The sequence below is a fragment of the Tachypleus tridentatus genome, chromosome 2 (assembly GCF_004210375.1).
Source record: "Tachypleus tridentatus isolate NWPU-2018 chromosome 2, ASM421037v1, whole genome shotgun sequence".
In the NCBI taxonomy this organism is placed as follows: Eukaryota; Metazoa; Arthropoda; class Merostomata; order Xiphosura; family Limulidae; genus Tachypleus; species Tachypleus tridentatus.
The window spans coordinates 93,340,393-93,366,430 of record NC_134826.1 but is presented as its reverse complement, the minus strand read 5'-3'; the positions used below and the strand labels follow the sequence as shown (position 1 = coordinate 93,366,430).

The following is a 26,038-nucleotide window of genomic DNA, read 5'->3' as shown; positions in this document are numbered from 1 at the left end:
ATTGTGGATTGCAGCATTGTCCTGCTGAAAGATCCAGTCATTTCTACACAAGCGAGGGCTTTCAGTCAATAAAGATACTCTCTTTAACATGCCAATGTAGCCAGCTGCTGTTTGATGCCCCTGTATAACCTGAAGCTCCATTGTTCCATGGAAGGAGAAAGCACCCCAGATCATAATGGAACCTCCTCCACTGTGTCGTGTAGAAAATGTCTCCGGTGGGATATCCTTATCCTGCCAGTAACGTTGGAAGCCATCTGGACCAACCAGGTTAAATTTTTTCTCATCAGAGAAGAAAGCTTCTTCCACTTTTCAATGTCCCATGTTGGGTGCTTCTCAGCAAAGTTTAACCAAGCTGTTTCATGGTGTGGAAGGAGGCGTGGCCTTTGAAGACGTTTACGGTTTTTAAAGCCTTTCTCTCATAGATGCCGTCTTATTGTTCTTGAGCTGTATTCTGTGACCGTAAGGTCCTTAATCTGGTTTGACGATTGGCTGGTGTCTTGCTGGACAACCTGTCGAATCCTCCTGCTCAACGTCAGCAAAATTTTCTTGACCGACTGGTTGAAATTCTTGTTCCATATTCCTCAGTCTTTTAAGAAATTTGCAATAGCAGTTTTACTACACCCAATTTCACCATGAATGGCATATTGAGAGAAACCTTGCTTTTGCAGCTCCACAATTCTGCCATGTTCAAACTCTGTCAACCTTTTAGCCTTTACCCAATGTAACACAGGAGATGTCAGTGGGAGATGTTGACAACACTAATTCTTGAACACAAATGACTAAATTTCGTTACGTGTTTACCGATTTGCGTTTCATTTCAGTATGGTCTTAAACTTTTGACCAGCTAGTATTTAGGGTAATTTCATAGTGTTCACATTTTCCCTACTAAATGCTAAAAACGTTTTTTATTTTTATTTTCCCTTTTCTTATTTTCATCTTTCAAAGCTCAACTCAAATAAGTGGTTAAGTCTAAAAATGCAAACTGCATATTTTTTCTTTATGTTCATTGGCCTTAAGATTTTGTCCAGCAGTGTATATCAAGCTTAGTAACTAAGTTGTATTTTGGTCTAAAGAAGTATGAAACTTTGGTCAGACTATAAACACAACCTTCCTCCTCAAGATCTTGGTTCAGAAAAACGTGGCAGCATTTTCTCACGTTAAAATGACTGAGAAAAACTACTGTGGGAACATTTGGAGCTGTTGATTGGTTATTCACATCTCATATATTGTAGTAAGTGTATATAAGGGACTGTTTCTAAAAATGGTGAATGGGGTCACTGTTTTTGATTCAGTGCATAAGCCATATCTTGGCAAAATATACGAGGTTCTTATATTCTAGCTTGTCAGTATTGGTAACTTTAAGTTTCTAATTTGTCCAAAACTACAGACTTGTTATTTTGACATCACAAACATCTAATTTTAACCAGTGCTGTATTCAACATACTACGTGACTCACTAAAATCTATATTTAGTTGTGTTCTTTTAATATTTACTTTTTATTAAGAAATTAACTCGTGTAATATTAAAGGTTGAATTATAATCTCCAATTTGATTCTAAACTTATTGAATAAATTCATAAAATAGTAGTTCAATAAAATTTTTAATTCAAGTCAACAAATATGATGAGCAAGGCCTTTGACTAGTGATCCATTGTGAAAGGGTTAAACTACTTTATCAGTTTATATCATGGCATTCAACATAGTTTATAGTCCAAATTTTAGTATTATGTTAATTTTAATTTCTTAATTTTAAAAGGATGTATATAAGTAAATTTTCAGGCTTCACTTTCTTTATTGCACGACACTTCTTTAGACCAAACTGTTTATTTCTACATTTTCTGCTACCATTGTTTGGTCTTGTAACTTTCTGTGAAATCACCCACTTATACTATACAGAACTTTGAGCAGAAATGTAACTTTAAAGTGAAAGTTTTTTATTTAATGAATATATGAGCAATGAACTAAAGGTCACATATCATACCTTTCCAAGAGCATCCTGCATTCAGAAATCGTCATAAATTATCTCTGTTGTATTATTTATAACCAGTAGAAAGCAAAGATTTTTCTTAACTGACAACTATGAGGCCTAAAGGTCTGTGGTTTAAGAAGTATATTAGAACATATTTGTGTCACTTTCTTTGTATGCTATGTGTTGAGCTTTACTTGATCATATATGGGAATTATTTTAAGCAGTTTCTATCTTAGTTAGAAATGTAAGTAAGTTATTTAAGTTTCATTATAGTCTGTTTTATCTGTATAAAAAAATTTCATATTTTGAGTTGGATTAATTAATTTTAAAAAATAAATTCTGAGACCATATTATCATTACAGTGACTTAAGTTAAATTTTAATGTCAGCTTGAACTGTTAGAGTACAAGGGCTTGAAGAATACAAGATTTATAGTGAAGTACAAAATTTCATATTTGTTTTATTTATTGTCATAGAATTAAGTAAAAGGAAAAATTTAAAAACTTATCACAAATACTTTTAAGTGAAATAAAATATTTGAGAACAGCAATAGTACATGCCATGTTCAAACAGGAAATCTAATCCATGTTAGGTGTGTCTTTTAAGAAACATTAAACATTAAATCCAGTGTGTAGTGGATGTCTCCATTAATAATCTTTTGTTGAACGAAACCAACGTGTACTGTCTCTTAAAAATAATTATTAAACAGTAAATCCAATATGTAGTGAGTGTTCCTCTAAAGAAACATTATTTAAACAGTAAATCCAGTTTATAGTGGGTGTCTCTCTTAAGAAACCTTAAATATGATATTGTTGTTGTAGCTCACTGAAGCAGATCAAGAGTTATACAAGAACTTTCCCATGGTGATCTCTGAAAGGTGGCAACAAGAAATTTCAGAAACAGTTTTTGAAACTGTCAACATGGAGTCTGACAAAGCAGAGCAAAAAAAGCGAGCCAAGATGAAGATGAAATTTGATGATGAAAAAGGTGTTGTTGAATGTTTATTATTGTAATTGTATATTCCTCCAAACTTATCTTTTGAGTTGTAAAACAAGGGTTTGATTAATGTTTCTTGGAAAGTGGACAAATACATACTAGAACGTGTTTTTAACCCTTTGAAGTGTAATTAAATTTCAGGTAGATTCTCAAAAAGTGTCAGTTATTAACTAAAAAATGAAATTTATAATTCAGAGGTTTTTTTGTTTTGTACCTCTTCATTAGCAAAATCCATTACTTGTACTTTTGCTTGGTGTGATGTATGTGGTACTAATGTGAGAAATTCAAGGATATGCTAGTATCCTGCTTGAATCTGTATAAAGGTTTTAGTATTTATCAAGGATATGCTAGTATCCTGCTTGAATCTGTATAAAGGTTTTAGTATTTATCAAGGATATGCTAGTATCCTGCTTGAATCTGTATAAAGGTTTTAGTATTTATCAAGGATATGCTAGTATCCTGCTTGAATCTGTATAAAGGTTTTAGTATTTATCAAGGATATGCTAGTATCCTGCTTGAATCTGTATAAAGGTTTTAGTATTTATCAAGGATATGCTAGTATCCTGCTTGAATCTGTATAAAGGTTTTAGTATTTATCAAGGATATGCTAGTATCCTGCTTGAATCTGTATAAAGGTTTTAGTATTTATCAAGGATATGCTAGTATCCTGCTTGAATCTGTATAAAGGTTTTAGTATTTATCAAGGATATGCTAGTATCCTGCTTGAATCTGTATAAAGGTTTTAGTATTTATCTTATACAGCATTGCAATACACGTTACATTATTTTATTCTTTGTTTAGTCCAGCTTGTGATATAGTTTTCCATACAAGCCTTTTTGAAAAGTAGGTGGAACCATTTGTCATTTCTTATTTGGAAGGTGGGAGTTAGTTGCAAATAGCTTTAGATAGAAACAATAAACATTGCTTATATTTCTTCAATATTATTTAATTATTTGTTCATGCTACCTTATCTGCAAATGACTCATTGATGATCTTAAAGTTTGGTTAATAGTTAACTATACCTCAGCTCTGATTAATCTGTTTCCATAACTTAACGTATTAAACACTGTTAAAAAGATAAATGTAATGTGTCTGATTACCAAATCTTACTTGCCCCTCTTGTTCTCATGGAGAATTTTTTTCAAGTACTGACAAAATAGTTTTGTTTCCTAGTTGATGATTATCTCCTTGCTAGAAAACAGTATGTGTGTTATCTAGTAATTAGGAAATTGGCTGTATGAAGGATAATGTGTTTCAAACATAATTATATTTTTGACTCTTGTGTTGATATCACTAATATACCTGAATAAATATAAATCTTGTTTTATTCATGAATTTTTTGCCAAAGTATGCAGTTCAAATTCTAATATGCATATGTGTGTGTGTTTGCATGTTGTCTCTTATTACAGACATGCATCAAGCCTATAAAGAAGCAGAATGATTAAAATTATCAAATAGTGTTACATTAAACATGCCAACAGATCAGACTTTGTTAATTCTAGGTATTATATGTCATAAAAAGAATGCATAAATGTCCTGTTTCTTTGCAGATTCAGATTGCATTATTCATGGTTACATCAAAAAACTTGGTGGACCCTTTGCTTCAGCGTGGCAGACACGATATGGAAAACTCTATCCTAACAGGATAGAGCTCCACACAGAGTCTGGAAGTGCTAAACCAGAGGTATAGCAGTTTTAAGGGATTTATAGACTAAACAGTTTTTGTTTATGACAGTGTAACTCTTTAGGTCCTGTTAAAATAAAAAGCAAATAATAATTTGACTTCTAATAATTTCTTTGGGGATATTGCTAAATTTTTATGGTGTAAAATTCTCAACTTGAAGTTTCTTCTGTTTTTTCATTCCAGAATTATTGGTGGAGCCCATGAACCCCACCAATTTAGTTGATATGTTTTTCTAAACAATTTTTGAACTGTTCTTGTGAGTGCATAACTCATTTGGTTACAGGATCCCTAACAACATAAGAGTTGCATGGAAACAAATATTACAATCAGTACTGCAATTGATCATGCTAGTTACTTTATATTATATATAGGAAATAAGTGGATTTACTCAATTTCTTTGGTATATTATTTATAAGGAGTGTTAACAGATAAAATTACTGGATATAATGCAATTTGTGGATTTCACTAGTGGTGAATAGGTTTTAAAGAAATCAAATAATTTTGTCCTTATTCATAACTGAAGTATCCATTTCTTGGATGGGTGAAATAGAAGCTCATTTGTAACAAAAGATAGGAAGTTGTACTTCTGTTTTTTTCTGAACATAATAAACATTAAATGTACAATAGAAACATGTAAAGGTACCAATACTAAAAAGGAATAAATGCTGTTTTAAAAAATTCTATTTTTATAATTTTTCACCAAACAAGCTTTATATAGTAGATTCTCAGTTTTAATATTGTTTCTTACAAACAGTTTTCTTATTTGTCTAAAACCAAAAGTAAGTTTTGGTTAAGTTTAAAATAATAGTGATATTTTTCCTTCAATGAATATAAGATATCTTAATAGGTTTACTTGATGTTTAGCTAATCTTTATGGACCAACTGGAGGATGTTTGCTCAGAGTATGTCAATATGAAAGGGGAGCAGTGTATCGTGTTGAAGATGAAAGGAGAAAGAGACGCAAGGATAGTATTAACCAATCCTGTAAGTTTGTCTTTGTTATGGCTATGAGGTAGTATGTTCATGAAGTCTAGAGATTGATTTGTACAATTTTTTTATTAACATGGTTATTGTTATTAGGTATGAATTATATTTCAGTTTAAATTGTATTTTTATCTGATAATTTGGTCTCACCTTCAATACAGTCCTCCCGTGCCTTCTTGTTAGAAGTGCACATGTGCTATCTGCTCAGTTGGGTTCTCACTTCATTCACTTAATTAACTATTTAAATGGCTTCAAGAGAGACAACCAAGCTTTGCTGTGATTAGCTGCCTGAGTATTTTAACAGTTAGTTGATTGTAGAAGACCTTTTTCTTTCATCTGCTTCATTTGTGTGTGTATTCCATTTTATTATGTAATCATCTTCTTTGACATGATGGGTCATTGTAGGTAGATCTGTGTGAAAGTCTTGTATGCCCTTTATTCTTCTGAATTTTTTTTTTTTAAGTGTCCACATTCATGGGTGCATGTTATTAATGGTGTTCTTCCAACTTAAGAGGTTCTGTTTGCACTGGGTGTGTGTATACGAGTTGGGACTTCTGAACTGTCATGACTTTGTTCTTTGTATTCTTTTCCAAATATATTCTTGATGTAAGGTAATACCTATGAGTGTGGACACTGATGCATTGAAGAAACAAAACGTCAGAATGTTTTAGCATGATAGATATCTGTAATATGAGCCTGTAAGCAATAACCCATCAGAAAAATAGATCATATAGTAAAATGGAACAAATCAAATAGAATAAACATCAAAGAAGCTTTCTAAATTGAACAAAATACTCAAACAAACTAGTACATAAGTCAGCAAAACTGTACCTCTCTTGAAACTATTCATATAGTTGATTCAGCGTACAGTAGGGTGACTATCTAGTTGAGCTGGTAGCACACTTTCTAATAGTAAGATCCATGATCAAACCATGGCTTCTGCTACCATGTACTGTCCAGCTTAGCAATGTAAATGTAAATTGTGAATTAATCAGTTTCCAGTAGAAGTAATAAAATAAACATATCAGCAACTACCTACCAATTAGGTGATTCTATAGGCTATGAACAATAACAACTATTTATATCTGATCACCCTAACTTTAACACAAGTACTCAGCAAATTTCTTCCATTTTGTTAACATATTGTAAGTAGTACCAGTTTGATTTATTGTTAACATACAGGACTGATAAGAAAATTTTCAAATTTTAGGATCATGAGCAGTTTCTTTTGAGACTTCACCAAACTCACCTTTATAGTTAAGCGTTGAATGTATATCATTTGACAGGCTTATGACCATGATTGAAATAATGTATATTTTGATGTAGGACGAGATAGGACTCAAAGAATGGCTCATTTCATTAAAATCTACTCACAAAAATTCTCTGGAACTGCTGGGAAATATGGCTAAAAAAGCAGGGAAGATCTATGGCACTGATGCCAATAATAGAATCAATCTTGTTACACGAAACACCAACGGTAATTGATTGCAAAGTCAGGTAAGAAACTATGTGAATTGAGTTCTTATTGAGTGGATTACCTTGTAACTGTGAAATTAAACAAGTATTAAGAAAAAAGTTATTGGAAAATAAAAAAAGCTTTGTAGTGCTGGCTGCTGAACTTGGAAAAAAAGAAACCAAATAAGATAGAGATGGAAGTGAACATACCTCTTGATCTGGCTAATGATCACATGGCAGACTAAGCCATCTCAACTTTACATGGAGAATAAAATCCATATGCTACTTACTTTCCCACTTTCTGTCATAAGCTTGGTGCTTGAATAAAATCTCAGTTTTCATTATTATACCTTTAGTTAACTTTAGAATCATACTTTTTGACTATTTTAGAATAGAGTAACATTTTACAATTGAAAATTTTGGTTCTATCTGGTTTTCCTAATACGTGTTTATATTTTTAGTTAGATGGTGTACATAGGTTACTGTGTTATAGAGTCTATTTTAAAGCTTTATAAATTTTGTATAGAATAATAATAAAATAGGTGTTCAAGTATTTAGGTATTTGTGAAGACTTCTGAAGACTCCAGTTGTGTGGTGTACAAGGTATTGAGTATTATACATGTTAGATTTGTCTAATATTCATTGATTAATGGCAGGTAATTCCTATTTCACCTTGTACTTAAAGTTTTTAAAGGATCACCATATCTCTGTAAGAAAGCTAACTTCAAGGGGAAATAACATAGTTTACCCTATAATTTATTTTCTTACTCTTACATTTTGCATAGATTAATTATAAAAATGGTAGACAAAGATCATGGAGACTGTTTTGCTCTATTAAATTATGATAAAATTACAGTTACTGTGAGATCTTGGATGAATATAAGAAATCTTGGTTTTGGCTATTTGCCAGTTTTCAACTTTGGAAAACTCTGGTTTGCTGAAAGACAGTGAATACACTAGAGATAGTGACTATGCCAGGTAGTTCTTCATATCTAGCTGCTCTTCACCTGTAGATAAGAAAAGCTGGATGACTTTTGTATTGCTTTAATATCAGCATCCATACCACAGAGAATGCTAGAATACTCTGATTTTCCAAAAACTTTCGATTTTCATACACTACTAATAGGAAAGCCAATAATGAAAATGTGTTTATATACTAATACAAAAATTAATAGTTAATGGATAATAAAGAAATTTTAGATAAGATTATTAAATAATTATGTAATTAATACAAAGAAGGTAAAATCAGAGAAATTTTTAGTTAAAAATAAAGTCATTTAAGAACTTGGCACTACTTTATGTGGATGTACACCTTAAGCCATATATAAAAGCATGACAGTCACAGTAAACTATCACTTTATTGATGTCATGTTAATTAGTACCTCTACCATACTGGGGCAGGAATGCTAACTTCAAGAGGTAAGTTTTATTTTACTTACCCCCAAATGGTAGTACCTTATTTTCCTTTTTTAGTTTATTTTTTATATTTCATTTTTTTATGTTTATCTTTTTCTTATTTTAACTTGGGAGAGCATTCACCTTCCCACAACTGTCTGCAGGCAGTGAAAGGTGATATAGATGTGGGATGTTGTGGGTTTGAGTACTCACATCTTGCTCTCTTAATTTCTAATTTTCTTATGTGAGACTAACGAATTGGAGGTTAAGACTGATAGATGATGTATACCCACTACAATGTAGGTCCTACTTCCACAGTCACCTCCAAAACCTGGGAAACATTTTATAATCCCACATTGTAGCTTGTATCCTGGGATTCTTTTTTAAAAATATGCAGTGTATTTTATTTCATTTCAATTTGTTTTGTTTATGGCTTGAAAATTTATGGTTTTATACACACACACACATGTAATAAAATAAATTTGAAAAATAATAAGTAAAATATGGGAATGGCAATTCCATATAGTACAGAAACAAGGTAAGGGTTAAAACACAAAATCATATATAAATAGCCAAAATTGTCCAGAAAAACATTTATCCACAACTAAATGTTGAATTATTTTTATTTTCATAAATTCAGATTTGTATAAAAGCATTTAAATTGAATAATGCTCTAGTCATTCAATAGCTAATTCCCATATGCTTGGAACATTGACTCAGTGACCACTTATGTTGGGACTTTTGTATGGCTTTGTGTGCACATCTGTACCTTGTTCCTGTACTTTTTGGCATTGTCATCTCTACATCATCTATATTTTCTTCAAGAATATTTTTATTACTTGTTTGCCTTCTTTGTTTTAAACAATACCAATAAATATTTTATAATAAATGGCAGTTGTTGTGAAGGCACCAGTTTTAGCTTAGTGTGAGTGGATGTTGAAGTTAATGAAACACTATACTGCTTCTGCATTCCTCAGGGTAAAATGCAACATTTTCTTGTATAAATCATTGCAACAACCTCAAAATACTGGTGAGCTATTCCTTCTAATGCCAAAATCAGAATAATCAGTAGACCATTTGTATGTTACATTACTCTATTTCATCGATGTTTTTTTGCTAAACAAATAATTCTTATCACCTTTGAAAACCCCCAAAACCTAAGTTAGGTGTATATAAAAGCCCCTTAGATTATTATTAAGAGAGATTTGAGGCTAAGATGAGCAATACATAATATTCATCGGTTATTTTTCCTTGCCCACTCCTACATACTAAGTTCTACTATGCTTAGTAATAATGGAATAAATGCAAGTAAACACTAGAAACTAAATTTTTCTCAAAATGTGATGAACTATGTAACAGTAATCAAATGTTTGTGTAAGATAGCTGAACAGTGAAAACTTAATAAAGGAAAAATTTAGTTGTGGTTAATTATTCCTTCTCAAAATTAAAAATATTAAACTTTGGGACAGATCTTGATCCCAAGAATTAGCAGATATTTCTGTAAAGTGTATGTTTTAATTATTTTTTTTTTCTTGTGTTACAATTTGTAGAAGCTATATGTAGTTTCTTTCTTAGGGCTGCAAAGTTGATAGATTCATAAACCACGAGACAGTGGCTCATGTCTTGAGGGTTGCAGTACCACAACAGCTTTCCAATAGCAGCAGGTAGAACGTACACAGTGACAGCTGACCCCTCACAAGGTTGACATTTTTGTTAGCTTAGTGTGCCCATTTGGTCATGCTCTGTGAATCTAGAACTCGATTAAAAACTCCAACCAGGAAGCTTTGGTAAAGCATTATTCACTCCTCCTTTTGCCTAATGTGTTCTATATATATATATATCTGTTTATGTGCAATTCCTGGTGGAACAGATGATTAAACTGTATTTTGAAAATAATGTTACTTAAAGTTACAATAAAATAAAAAATTGTTAATGAAGAATCACTACTGTTCATACAGGTGCACTGTTTCATCTTTATCATTTTTCTTCTTAATCTCTGGAAGTAATCTTAGTCTGGTTTGTCTTTGCTACTATATAGTTGACTGTCTTGTCTAGACACATTATTGTGCTGCAATGATAATTCCTTAATACTTGTAACTAAAGATGTTGCAAAGCTTAAGCTTGATCAGCTGGACTGACCATTCAATATAGAGTTCTTCTTCTCCAGAAAGTAATATTTATAGATAATACTGTGTATAGTTAACTATTTATTTCCATGTCTTGATTAAGGTGATTATATAATGTGACTTAGAAAGTTTCACTGCCATTAGTGGCTGATAGCTTATAACTGTATAATGTGTAAGAGACAATTGTCTTAAGTTGTTGTTTTGTTATGTTCGGTACAGTATTATTGTAATAGTGCAACATGTGGTGAATTTGAAGTAATCGTGTTGAATACTGGATGTTACCAAATCTAAGGTTGATATGTTGTGATAAGCACCACCTACAGTGTTTTTATGGAGTTACAAATTTCATCCTTGTTTTATTCAAACCGATTTTCCACAGTTGTGTGAGCTACATTTTGAAAGTTTGTTTTCATATATTAAATGAAGGCATACTTCTGTATATATATAAAGAAGCAAAGCTGTTATTTTCTTTATTTTCAAGTTTTTATTTGTAACTTTAAAACTAGACTATGACATTCGAAGTGAAAATAGTGAAGAATGGTCAGATAGGTATCAGATTGTGAATTTATTTTTTCCCAGTTTTAAGTATATGATATGTGAATCGAAAATAAAACATTAGAAAATGTCTTATTAGCTGAACTCCAGATGGCGATTTTTTTTTTATTCACCATATATAATTTGTTCATCATGCTTGAGCTGTAATGGTTTTGACAGTGGTCACATTCAAGTAATATCAAACCCTCCTATACATGTTAAATAGTCTTTTTTATGATGCTAATGAATTAGTTTTTTGTTCAGAGTGTCTAAGATACTTCACTAATCATTTTATCAAAACCTAAAGTGATACCATATCTAACCAACAGTTCAAGAAAATATTAAACATTACCTCAGATACGCAGTCCCTCATCCCTACATTTGGAAAAAACAGGGGGGGGGGGTCTCTGTGTATTGCTCTCCGAGTATGTCGGTAATTTTTTTTGTCATCAAACAAACCATTGTATATGTGTGTCTGTAAGAAATTGTGTTAAAAATAAGTTTTTGCATGGTGATCTTTCATTCCAAAAGCTATCTATACAAATTAAATTTCACATTTGATTTTTTTAAATATTCCCCAGTTAAGTGTTTCATATGTTACACTGTTCAAAGTTTGAGTGTAAATGATGTGTTTCTATAATTTGTAAGCCTTTTTTTTTTATTATTATTATTATCTCAAAGGTTGACTATTTAAGATTTGGGCAGTATTTTTGTAATAATAATTATCTTCTGTTTAGATTTGTGTAAATTGAAAATTAAACAAATATTAGACATCCAAGCTGTAGCAGTATGTCTGTATTGTCATTTTTTTTTATTTTTTGTACTGTTTATTATAACTTGCAGGGTAACCTACTGTCACACCCATGCTTGGAAAGTTAAATTAGCCAGGCCCCAATCGGGAGGTCTCCTGATAAAATATTGGGCATAAATGACTTCAACAAATCTACGAATTTAGCATTGAACTAATGATGTTAAATGTATTTATCATTTAAAGGCCCCATATTTCTCATTCAAGCACAGTGTAGTAGAACTTGTAGTCTGAGATCTAAGGATGCATATTGTATTTATTATTCATAGTATAGAAATGAAGGTGAAATTTAAGAAACCTGAAGTAAACAAAATACTTCTTCAAATTGTGTCAGATGATTTCTTGCACATCATAAAAGTAAGTTATTGGTAAAGATGACAACAGTGACAAAAGCATAATGTTAACTTTGCTTTAAAATCAACTTTCACGGTAGCCCTTGATCAAAAAGTTTATACTTTAGTTTCTCAAGAGAAAAGCCATTTTGTTGCCATAATATTTATCCTTAGGAAAGATGTGCATACATTTTAGGATGTTTGCTAAAATTAACATCCACAATAGAACAGAATATATAGCTGTCTATTAATAGGAAACTTCAGTATGTGAAAGTACAAAGTTAGAAGTTTTGTGATTAACAATATTCCTTGAAGAAGTGTGTAAATATAAACAGACAATTCTTTTGTATAAGATGTAAAACTGTAATTTTAACTCTGTCTCATTTATTGATCATTATTAGAATGTAGAAGTTCAAGTGACTTTTTAAAATTCCCATTTTATTTTGCTGCTGTTATAGAAGTGTTGAAATTGCAGTTTTCCTTTCGTTATAAACTCAATCCATGGAGATAGTAAGGCTACACATGTAAGTGTATGTATGTAGAATGTCCAGTGATGTTTTTATAGTATCATAAGGAATTTCATTTTATTCTTAATGTAGAAAATACCTAGTCTAAAACGTTTTTTCATTTCATTATTTACATCACCACAGGTGTTGAGCTTTGGTGGTAATGTCCCGTCCCATTATCTTAATTGTATATGCAACATCTTTGTAAAATTCCATGCTAATTTATATATCTAAGTGCATTTGAGCACAGGAGCAAAGTAGCTGAAACACAGTATGCCATAGCATTGAATACTGAAGTTTCTTGCTTTCTATAAAAAAAATGGTAATGAAAACAAGCCTCAAAAGAGATGTAATATGTGTATTCATAGTTTCTGTACTTAAACGTTCATGTGGTACAACGTGATATAATTAATTTAAAAAATCTTTCATGTCATTTACATCAGCTGTATGAAAATAAATACTACTTTTGATTATGGTTGGTTTTGAATATATCGTAACTTATTTGTTCTTAATTTTCCCTACTATCTTAAACGTTTCTCCTTTTAAATGTTAAAATATTTGTACCTCATCATTTTTCTTTCAACTGTAAAAATTCCTGACAAATTTTAGTTGGGAACTTGTTTCTTAGGTTGTCATTTGTCGTCTATATTCAAAGTTTTTGCAATCTACTTAGGAGATAAACTTCACAAGGAAGGCCTTAAAGTCGAGCATTGAATTCTAACGGTCAGTGCAAAATTTTAATTTTACTACTGTTGTGATTCAGGTTCTTTATTGTATGTTAACAATGTTTCTACAGTGTATGTAATTCTACTACAAGCCACGGGAAGGATAACGAGTCTGGTAGACAGTACAGAAATAATCAAGTGAAGAAATTATATTATTTTACTTCAGAGAAGCAAATCATCATTTTATACGTGATTGTTTTTGTATTATTTACCTGAAAGCCCAGCATGCAAGAGAACTGTAAACACACTAACAAAATTCAAGTACAAAATAAGCTTTTGAAAGCATTATTGGGTTAGCAGCATTAAAAATAGGATATCTTGATGATTTTGATATTAAAATAGATTGAGAATCTAATACTTGTCAGTAAATACGTATTCTACAGTTGAAGTAATGAGACAACTTCACAATATGGTCATTAAATAAACGTGTGATATACAGTCACAACATTCAGACCGATCTTCACAATAGGGTACTTTCCGCAAAATAAATTTGATCAAATTCTATAAAGTTTATACAGTAGTTTAACTATTCCATTTTCAACGTATTTAACCGATATATTTAGTTTTAATCAAGTTGAAAAATAGAACTTGTTTTTGTTAGCTATTTTTATACCTACAAATATAATTCACCTGAATCCACTACATTCTGTTTCTCAATATTTTCAATTTTCTTTATTTTGTAAATGCCAAATAACAACACAGCCTTTTATAAAAATGTCTTAATATTTCACCGTCACGACTTCTTTATAGTATGTTAATAAAATGTTCTAGAGTTATTTGTCGTTTTATATTTACTTTTGTAATGTGTTTTAAACACTACAAAACTAAAGAACCTTTTCTTTTATTTACGAGGATGTTTCTGAAATTTTTCACTTTTAACAAAATATGGTGACCCTTTGGAGATTTCAGTTATCGCGATCTATTGTTAAATGCTTTTATAAATTTAATTTAGATTATGTGAATTAAACAAAAACCTACAAACTTTAGTTTATAAACTATTGATTCTGTCCATCAATCCCTGTTAATCTGGTACACGCAAACTACCACAGCAACAAATCTCTTGAAACACGCGGCTCACATTTTATCGGTGTGAAACGGAAACTTTTTCCTTTTTAATATCATCGACCGCCTACAGAATACTTGTATATAAAACGTAACATGAAATTTACCAATAGCCATTTTTAATCTCCTATATAGTACACAAAAACTGTCGAAAACATTAATAAACTACTTTCAGATAAAATCGGACAATCTCTCGTATAAACTAGCAAAACGTAACACAAAACTTTTATAACACCACAAGAAGAACAATAAAATGTTTATGAAGGAAAAAATATTTAAATGAAATAGGAAGACCTCAGAAAACGAATATTAAGGAAATAAATATATGCATTCTTCCGAAACTTAGAATATATCTGTTGTTCGTGGAAGTAGGATTCTGAGAAGCTATTGAATGGATTAAAATCTACAGTCCAGACAGGATAGGATATTAAAATTGACGAAGACTAAAATTTCTTCGTTTCAGAATTTTCGCACAAAACTTCACAAAGGATTATTTGTTCCTAATTTTGAAGTGACAGAATAGAGGAAACAAAACTTCACAAAGGATTATTTGTTCCTAATTTTGAAGTGACAGAATAGAGGAAACAAAACTTCACAAAGGATTATTTGTTCCTAATTCTGAAGTGACAGAATAGAGGAAACAAAACTTCACAAAGGATTATTTGTTCCTAATTCTGAAGTGACAGAATAGAGGAAACAAAACTTCACAAAAGATTATTTGTTCCTAATTCTGAAGTGACAGAATAGAGGAAACAAAACTTCACAAAGGATTATTTGTTCCTAATTTTGAAGTGACAGAATAGAGGAAAGGGACAGATATTCAACAGCACACGATAACCACACTTGCAATGAAACCGAATTGGAAACTTTAACCACCACCAGTTTGATGGTGTACTAACGACCCTATAATGAATGGTGCATTCGAATTAGTACTACGAACACACTAAGTACTAGGTCACACCATCAGTTGCGATTATGGAAACACTTTAAATTAGAGTAGTGGTAGGATTCACTGCTAAAAAGTATGCTATCTTCCTGTTTTTGACTCGCCAGGTTTTACCCGTCATATTTTTTTTTTACATACCTAAAAGAAAATAGAAATAAATTCTATATTTTTTATGGTGTGAACGCCGGTCATAGCGTGGTTATAATATTATTAGTATAGACTCTCTTAATTATTTTAAACTCTCGAATGTACTAGGTGTGTAATAGAGTTAAACAGTATGCTGATAAATATTTTGAAAATGTTTATGTATGGACTTGAGATTATTAAAACATTGAGGGAGCAGTGTCCACTGTTCTATTGTGTATTCAAAGAAGTTTAAGTTGAATTAGTAAATGAAAGTAAATACATACAACAGTGAAAGTGCACAACCTAAAGTGATAATATTAGTAAGCAAAATACGTCTTTGGTTTGATATATACACACAAACATTTTTTCATAAATTCGTCTGATGTCGATTTCGAAGGATTACAGCTTTTTTACAGCAAAAATAACTTCAGGCGGGTCTAAGATTTCTGTGGGATTCGTCCACTCGGATATGAGACCTGATTGAACTGTCTTGTAAAACAACCATAACGAGAGCTAGAAGTATGGATGATGTTAAATTGATATTGTCAGTTTCAGGCAGAATATAAGTTGAGGATACGTAAATCTTGAAAGTAAGATGCTAGTGGACTTAAAAATGGAAATCCCAATAAGATTATCCCCTGCCTATTTAACTACTCTATACTGCAAGCCGAAAGTTGTTCATTTATTGAATAAGGCATTCTTCTTCTATTGTTCCAAAGCAGTGAAAATTAAATCTCTGTTGAAGAAAAATATTTGATATCCCTCTTCTTTTACGATATCATCTGAAGATTTTGTAGACTTGTCTCGGATATGAAATCAACAGATTTACCAGCGTTGTTTCGTTGATTCCCTCAAGAGCTCTTCAGTTTAATCTAGAAAGAATGGTTTGCATCGCTTTTACTCTGAACTTTATGAACAAGCTTATTGACATAGATCTTCTTTCGCAATTCAAGAAACGCTGATTTTAACTTCCTAAACTCCAACACTTCGAGACAATTGGTTCCTCCCATGTGACATCAAGAAATTGCACTTTCCTCTACGTTATGCGTTACGTAGGCCTACTGAAAAACTAAACTATCATCGTTGAATATACGTTTACAAGCGTTTCAAGTACTTCGAAAGTTTTGATGTATTCCCATGCTGTGAACTGAAATTAATCACTATGAAACGTTACGTCAAAATTAGAAGTACGTTAATACAACTCCATATAGTTAAGGAAACGTTGGACAGCGGTAAGTTACGGACTTGCAAAGCTAAAATCCTAGGTTCGATTCCCTACAGTGGACACTGCAGATAGCCCAATGTGGCTTTGATCTAAAACAAACCTGGGACTCGAATAATATAAAAAAGTAGCGATATATAGTCAAAACATGTTATATATAAAGGAAGCAAGTTAAATTTGATCAATGTAGTTTACGTGTTAAATCTGCCATAATAGAATAAAGGGGTTAAACGCATATAGATATCTAAAAACAGCGAAATTATATGAAATGGTGAGCCCTGTAAAAATGTAACGTGAAAGTAGGTTAGTTAAACAAAAGGACATAATACTTTACTTACTGCAAATAGAACAATTAGAACCATGGATTCAAAAACTCGATTTGCACGAGATAACTAGAGAGTAGAAATATATGGATTCAATTAAATGACCGCTACTGCCCATCCATCATTGTGTGATGAGGTTTCGACTTGCACACCGAGGCCGCTTTCATGTTGAAACGTCGTCCGACTCTAAAAACTGGGACTAACAATCTGTTTAAATCTAAACCATTATTACATCTAAACTGTCTAAAATTCCTTGAATAAAACAGATTTTAAATTAAACTTTTCAACTTAATCTCGAGAGAGAGAATACTACCATGTATCTGCTGACCCATTATTTACTAGGTCGTTTATCTAAATTTCTGTATTTTCTTTCGTTTCGACGTAAAATGTTGATGGCGTGAACATATGTTCTTTCTTTTTTAATTTAATTTTTGTTCACATTATCTAACTGGCCATCATCTGTGGGTTTTTTTTGTTGGAGGTGTTTTTTTTTTTCTAGGAAAGAAAGGTTATAACGTCCAAAAATGTATGTTACGTACTACAATTTCAAATGACTGGAAATTTGAATTTAATTGAAAGTCAATATTTATCAAATTTCTGATATTCGCAAAAAGGGTGATGCACACAATTTTATTTCTTAACAAAAATATATTTTAGTATACAAACAAGAATACAATTTGTAATAAAAGTTATTACCAGTAGTTATTACAAATATTGGTTTATATATAAAAGTTTTATAAACTTACAAACTATAATGAGTCTCCTATCTGGTTTGGAATTGAATCTCTTATCGACGGTTCATGGAGAGCGAATTATATGTTGATACAATTTACTTGGCAGGAATGCTAACTAACTATTGTTGTTTGGGCTCACCTAAGTTTTTTACAGTTGATTATATCTTATAATAGTTGGTAGACCAAATACTTATGATGATTAGATCGTCTACATATTTATATATTAGTCTTTTTTTGGTCAGGATGCCAACAGCTGCTTAAAATATTTTGTCCAAAAACACTTAGAAATAAGTTTCAAAACGTTAAATGGTTTGTAATGTTCAAAGTCTATAAACGTTGCTGGTCAAATATCTGTAATTTTCCGATGAATAAGCTTTTATCACGATTATAGCATGTGTGTTTTCTTATAGTAAAGCTACATCGGGCTACCTTCTGTATTCATCGAGAGAAATCGAACCCTTGATTTTAGCGTTCTAAATCCATTGACTTATCGCTGTACGAGCAGGGAACACACAATTATAGCTTTCGAGTTTTATAGTGTACTGACAGTAGCAAATCAACCTGTTACACTCATTAGGCGTGATTCTCGAATATTCAGCTGGTAGTCAGTAGTATTTTTACATACACACATCGTACGTTGTACATTGTTGATTTTTACGCTCGAGAATCTTCTAAATATTTAGAAAACCGGCGGGAATTTCGCAATACACACTTAACAATACATGTCACAAACATTGGTAAATATATATGTTCAACTAAAATAAACATGTTTTGTTGTTTTTGAATTTCGCGCAAAGCTATTCGAGGGCTATCTGTGCTAGCCGTCCCTAATTTTGCAGTGTAAGACTAGAGGGAAGGCAGCTAGTCATCACCACCCACCGCCAACTCTTGGGCTACTCTTTTACCAACGAATAGTGGGATTGACCGTCACATTATAACGCCCCACGACTGAAAGGGCTAGCATGTTTGGCGCGACGGGGATGCGAACCCGCGACCCTCGGATTACGAGTCGCATGCCTTAACGCGCTTGGTCATGCCGGGGCCCAAAACAAACATAAACATTAAAATAAATGCATAATGGTAAATCCGTTACACAACCAAAAATAAAAAAATCTCCCCCTGATCCTGAAAAAACAAATTACCTTCAACTTAATAATCGAATAAAATCAATATTTACTAAATTCCCTGTTGTTACTTTCAGAAAAAAAACAAACAACAACTTTGAAATGACACTTAATTCACGCTAAAGTTAATTAAATAGCCTGTATTAGTAAACGTGACGTTTAGTTCGCGCTAAATTTAACTTAAAGTCGTCTCCCGATGGAAGTCACCGTCTCCCTTCTAATAGCAAACGTTACCAAGCCTGTAAGTTCATGTAGAAAACTGATAAACGTGCAGATAAAGAAAATTCAAGATAATTTAAAATAATTAAATCTATAATCTTCTTTACAAAAAATGCTATTTACTTAATACATTGCCGAAAATGTAACTTCCAGTTAAGTGGGCAAAACCAGAATAACTGTACTGGAACGACTTAACCAACCACAAGTTTTCAATCAAAACGAACAAACAACTTCCGGTTGCAAAACACTTTAACATGCCTGACCCTTATATTGAAGACATTGGTGATGGGTATAGAGATAAAATTGACGTCAAATTGAAACAAAGAAATTAAAGAAGCTGATTGGATAACACAGTTAAATACTACAACGCCGAATTATATCAATTTCGATCCCAGAATGGTTGACTTTCGTAAGCCTAAAAAAAATCCAAAACTAAATTTATTTTTTTACTATTAGTACTATCCATATCTATATTTGTGTTTCTATTTCTTTACATTGCAGTTATTTCATATATATTCATATATAGTTACAATTTGTGTATTAAAACTTGTTTCTTATAATTCAATACATTATATTGTATGTATGCAATACTTGTAGTTAAAATGGCTCAAGATATAATCTCGTAGAATTAAATTTTCAGTTTTTTGGGGGTCATAACCCCAAAACACACCCTTTAAATGACAATGTGACAATACCCTTACCACTTAAAAATTGTTTCCTAAAACAGTAATATTGTTCTTCATTGTCGTTTTCTCAAATTCCCATCCTCTTTTGTTTTTCACTTTATTTTATTATCTTAGAAAAACTGTTTTAACATTTTTATTCTCTCTCAAGTCTCTGTATGTGTCTGTCTGAGTTTCCGCGAACGTATCTCGAAAACGAACTGACCGACGTACGTGAAAATTTTACACAAGATGGGAAGTCAGTGTGGAACAGTCTTTCACAAATTTGGTCCGAATTCTGGTTTGCTATGAGACTTTTTTATAATGGAGAAATTAGGTATTTTCACAGATTTGTGCTAATACCTCTATAAAATGTGATCGAATTTGTTCCAGATTTCATAGGAACATTAAGGTCTGTCTATACTCTTCATCACACTACAAAAAATAATCCGAATCGTTTATTATTCTGAATCTAAGAAGAATTTCAGTTTTCGAAGGTAAAATTTGGCATTATTTAATACAAATGCATGTAATCTTGGAAAGGAGCGTCAGGGCGAAAGTATGATGCAATCTCTCTGTTTGCTAGTTCCAACTATTACCACTCTTACGTTTTTCTTGTACACACTTTTTTATATAAACTAAACCTTACACCAACGTCTCCAGTTAATCTCCAATGTCAGCTCATCTGAAACATCCGGCTTACGTGACGCCGACATATTTACCTTTATGTTACACTTCACTCGCTAATCACAAACCTTTATCTAAAAAAAACTGTCTACTTGATCAGCTTCACATAGGTTTAAGATTCAACCCCATCCCTATCAAGCCAGTTTCTAATGGACTCAAGTTTCTGAAACGCTTAGGTGTACTAAATATTTTCAAAATCTACATTATGTCAGTTCATATTATAGTTCTTTTAGTATTTATTTATATCTTCGACAACGCAAAAAATATAAATTAAAAAAATGTTTTGAAATGCAGAAGCAATCGAATAAAAAAGTTACTGCAATAAAAATATGTCCACACTTAAAAATAAAAAAATATATCTACAGATAAAACAGGTTTTTAAAAACATTTTTAATTTCTGTAAAATACTACGTTTCGCTATGTTTGCCTAATGTTGTTAACTGCATACACTTAAGTGATGGAACGAAACCGTTACGTTTTATTCTATTAGTAGCGATATTACACCTAGAAAGCAAAATATAAACAAATCAAATACAAATGTTAAATAGGGAGAAAATGTAAATAAATATAATTTTACGTCTGAATATTGATTAATGCCAGGTTTTTACTTTTTAAATAACGAGATATTCCTTGATCTTCCTTCTATTTATATAATATTGCGTGCTTATGCTTTTAACTTCCTAAAATCAAAAGTGTTTATTTTGAGTCATGAGCTCAAACACAAAACAAGAAACATTTTAATGTTCTTTTAATTCTACAGGCATTTTTTAAAATGAAAAATTATCCAATTTTTTTACATTAATTTAATACAATGATTCTGAAACGTATTTGCCAACAAATTTGTGCTATAGCAGTTATCCCAGCAATTGCAAGATATGACGTTAGAGGACGCCATGTGTGTTTTGGACTTTGGGTGAGTGGGGTTGGCACCAAAGACGATGAAGCCTTGTTGGTAGAGAAACGTTGTTAGGTTACCATGACAAACGGCCATGACGTCATAGGGTTGAAATTGTAGCCCGATAACAGCGAAATGGCTATGACGTTCTACAGACTGCCATGACGCAATGACTAACACGATATGTGTCTCAAAATGACTATATTTAATCAATTTACGTCACTACTTATTTATTAGTTAGATTTATTATTAAAGACGCTTAACACTAAATTCAATAGCTAATTAAATTTCCTGATTGTTTATATGGGATAATATCAGAAAATAATTAAAATTTATTGTTTGGCACTTTAATTATCAATCAAGTGTTTAAGGGTTTTCAATACTAATCTATTAGTTAAATAAATTTTATGTCCTAAAAGGACTATAGCACACAATAATTAAAACTTACTGCATAATTATCCAACCAAGTGTTTAAAGATTTTCTCTGACATGAACTGCATAGAAATACAAATCTATTAAGGGCATATTTATATGAAAACGTCTATATCGGTTAATTACCATTATTTTAATAACTATCCATAGCATTGTAACAAATCAGAGCATATTGTTAAACCAACATGACAAAACTTTAAAGACGTCCACGAAACAGAAAACATATTGCTAGGTCACCATGACAGGCGATCATGGACAACGACAGAGATGATTTGTATTTCAACATGTTTATATTTAATAGGTTTAAGTTGCAAATTAAATAGTTTTAAAAGGGCGATATCGCACAATAAATAAAACATACTTTTACTGATTTGACTTTATATAAGAAAATATTACATTTTATATCATAAATAAAACGTTTATTATGCAATAATTAAAGTTTTGACAAAATATTTTCATATTACATATGATACTTTATCTTAGACGAATTTCGCAAAGGTGCACTTCCTCATATGAAAAATATCAAAAACACTGCTTAACTAGCACGTTATCATTTGTTTGAACGATATCACAACTTACACTTTACTACATATTAATTAAATATAATTACTATTAAAGAATAACAATAACTTAAAACCAGTGTCAAGCAGAATATATAAAGTATCTGTGTTTTACCTTAATAGCACTATTATTACTGAAAGTATACAACCACGAAATGTGTATGTTTTCTTAAAGCAAAGCCATATCGGGATATCTGCTGAGTCCACCGAGGGGAGTCGAACCCCTGAACAACGTTGTTCGCTCATCTACATAGTGCTTTCTCTACCAATACTAGCTTTTTTTGTTGTTTTTTTACATATATACTGTGCCTTACTGTTTACACTTAATTTTTTTTATCGAAAGTTGCTTGCAAATAATAATGTTACAAAAATAAAGTTTGTAATTCACGTATTCTGTTTTGCCGATACCGTTTAGAACTACAGAAATTTTCCTGATAATAAGCTGTTGAGTACGAGTTTGGTGTTTCGAATAATTTTAGTAGATATAGCGATTATCATATGAAATAGGATTAGATTCACATGTTAACGTTTAAACAATTACCGTATTTCCCGGCGTCGGAGACGCTACTTTTTTCCCCCAAAATAAGTCTTACAAAATTTACTGTGTCTTCTAAGCCGAAGGTTACGTCGCTCATAGTCCTAAACCTAAATCTAGAGGAATCGTTTCGATACTTGACAGTAATCTAAGCCCCTCTATATGACCCAGAATGAAATGTATAAGTTACTTAGTATTAAATAACAAATAAATAAACAATATAATCATAAATGATCATAAAATTCATTGGCGCTTCCGTAGTCGACTAGGGTAAACCAGTCGATGGCCTAATTTGCCCGTTTTCCATAAAATAATGACATTTTTACTTATCTCAAGTAATCTTGATATTAAGGCAACATTATAAGAATATATGAAAAGTAAAATTGCGGAAACATTACCCGGTAACGGATGCCATTTGTAAAATATCGTAAGTTGTTTCGGTTTGTTCAAACCATTCCGTTCAGTTGTTGTGTAACGATTTCAAACACAGACCTTTTCTAGGTAGGAATTCTCTGTAAGAGTTCAGCTGAATCAATTTTTTTTAACACAGCCCATATTATGGCTGCTACAAAAAAAAAAAAAAGGTACTCCGAGAATAGGCTTAGAATAGCGTTATTACTGGTAATAATACAGATATTCCAGTGGTAATACAAGGTATACACTTTCAAAGGTAGATATGACAAGCGTATAGCCAAAAAGAAAAAGCGAGAAGTGGGCAACAGGATTTATGTGCCGTAAATCGCTACACAATCCATGAAATATCTTGGTAAAATTAGCGGAAGCACTGCGACCTTATCCACACATTTATCTTTTTTTTTTTTTTTCAAAATTTAACTAATGAGGGGTGCGTCTTCGACGCTGGGAAATACGGTAAAAACACTTTACTTTTTATGAATGTCGTACAAAATTACCAAATTTAAGTACTTTGTATACTTTAAAGTAATAAAAGGGGGTATCTTTTTTTGGGTGACTCATTTCTGTGATAAAAAACTAAGTGAATTTTTTAATACGCGAGTAAAACCTTAATGTAATTCGATGAACCTTTGCTACCAACGATCATAGCAGAATTTAGCTTCGGACTTCAAGTGCATATACTTTAATTATATATTGTTTATCACTGTATATAAAAAATACAATATTCTAACATTTCATTTTCTTTTACAAGCCTAAAACATCTCCATAAGTCAAATTATTTCAGAAGCATAAAAAACTCATTCAGTTTTCGTTTTATTTCAGAAATAAATAATAAAAACGGTATGTGTGTTTTCATATAGCAAAGCCACTTCGGGCAATTTGCCGAGTCCACGAAGAGAAGCAAATCCCCGATGTCAGCGTTGTAAATCTATACTTACCAGTGGGAACAATAACAAGGGCGATAGGTTAAATAATTTTATCGTCATCTGTAGAATGATAAAATGTGAATTTTTTCCACACGAAAATACCATTGTGCGATAGATTTGATCAAAAGATAAAAGCTGTGTTAAAATTTCTTACTATACGCTTTAGTTTAAAACAACGAAAAATATTTCACTAAACTTTATAGTCATTAAGTGGTACAGTAAAATTTACATTAGCATTTCTTTCAGAAATTACCTCTTCAAAAACAATTAATTCTTTCGAATTATGTTTTTAAAAAAATATGGCAATATCAAGGAATTGTTACAAAGATGAAAATAACAGTAGTTTTTTATTACTTGCGCGCAGAACGTAAGTCACCCAAGATAAAGCAAGACTAAACATAGTTGTTTTTCTTTGAAACTACAGTGAAACTTTATTTTACTGAAATAACACTAAAAATTATAACGAAAGTATTACATTTCAACTGGCCGGCTTTTCTGTGAAAGTATCAAGACAGAACTTTTAACACCAGATGAAATTTGGCTAGTTTACTTAACAAACACCAAGATTAGTCTCAGAGTGTGTTTTTGGTTTTTTTTTAGAGCAAAGCCATATCGAGCTGTCTGCTGAGTCCACCGAGGAGAATGTCGCCCCTTATTTTAGCGTTGTAAATCCATAAACTAGAATTACAGGATTATATTTAATCCCAAATTTTACCAGAATATTCCAGAATGCCAAGTCACACACACACGTCATTAGATCAATCCCACGAGCAGAAAATAAGAGACCAAAATACTGCACTGTTCCTATCCTTGCACATCACGATTTATTATTACACCGGTGACAACTTGGCTAAGAAAGACGCCGCGAAAAACAGTGTTTCTGGATTGAAATTTTGCTGTGTGTAACAAGTTTAACAATGAGATTAGACCACGATAAGGCACATAGAATCTGTAAGTAAAAAAAATTCTGTACTGAAAATTTAAAAGCATTACTTAAATACACCTGAATAATATTAAAAGTTATGAAAGGGTTAAACTTATAACAATTACATAAAACACCAGAAAAATCTTTGATGCACTGATAAGGCAGGGGCAGACAACAAAACAACATGTAGTAAGAATAAGTTGTGTGTGGACAAACCTACAAACAGAAATTATTTTAGTAAAGCACGGGGACGATGATTAAAATCACTTAGGAACTAAAAGAATTAAAAATAAAACTTAGATATCGCTCTGCTTTGACAGAGTGGTTGTTGATCTACTGATGTAATCCCACGAGGACGAGATGAGGATCGAGAACAGGCTGAGGTTTTAGTATTAGTTATTGTTAGGGACAGTACTTAATATGAAAAACAATCAGGCTCATTTTTAGTTGAAGCGAGAAACTCCTGATTAGTTAGGTAATTAAACAGCTTTACTTTTACTAGCAAATCCTGTAGTTTTCGAAAAAACAAAAACAAAAAAACCCAAACCCGTTGTCTTACAACGATTAAATGTGAGGAAATATGTTATTTAGAGTACATGATGGAAATATGGCTAGTTTCATCAGTGAATAAATAATGAAAAGTCAAGACAGTGACAATGGTGTGTACATGATGGATTGTTTGTATTAAGCACAAAGCTACACAAAAGACTATCTGTGCTCTTCTGCTCACCATG

At 31.7% G+C, this 26,038-nt stretch overlaps 1 protein-coding gene across 3 annotated transcripts in view; it reads left to right on the top strand.

Annotated features, from left to right (window-relative positions):
* LOC143244566 (G protein-coupled receptor kinase 1-like) overlaps positions 1-11,919 on the top strand; it is a 138,025-nt gene extending 126,106 nt beyond the window's left edge. For all 3 annotated transcript variants that reach the window (XM_076489493.1, XM_076489494.1, XM_076489495.1), the window contains 5 exons: positions 2,789-2,954; positions 4,514-4,647; positions 5,512-5,631; positions 6,958-7,128; positions 10,057-11,919. In XM_076489493.1, the coding sequence (XP_076345608.1) occupies positions 2,789-2,954; positions 4,514-4,647; positions 5,512-5,631; positions 6,958-7,116 (579 nt within the window). In that variant the 3' untranslated portion in view covers positions 7,117-7,128; positions 10,057-11,919. The remainder of the gene's footprint in view (positions 1-2,788; positions 2,955-4,513; positions 4,648-5,511; positions 5,632-6,957; positions 7,129-10,056) is intronic.
* The last annotated feature ends 14,119 nt before the right edge of the window (positions 11,920-26,038 follow it).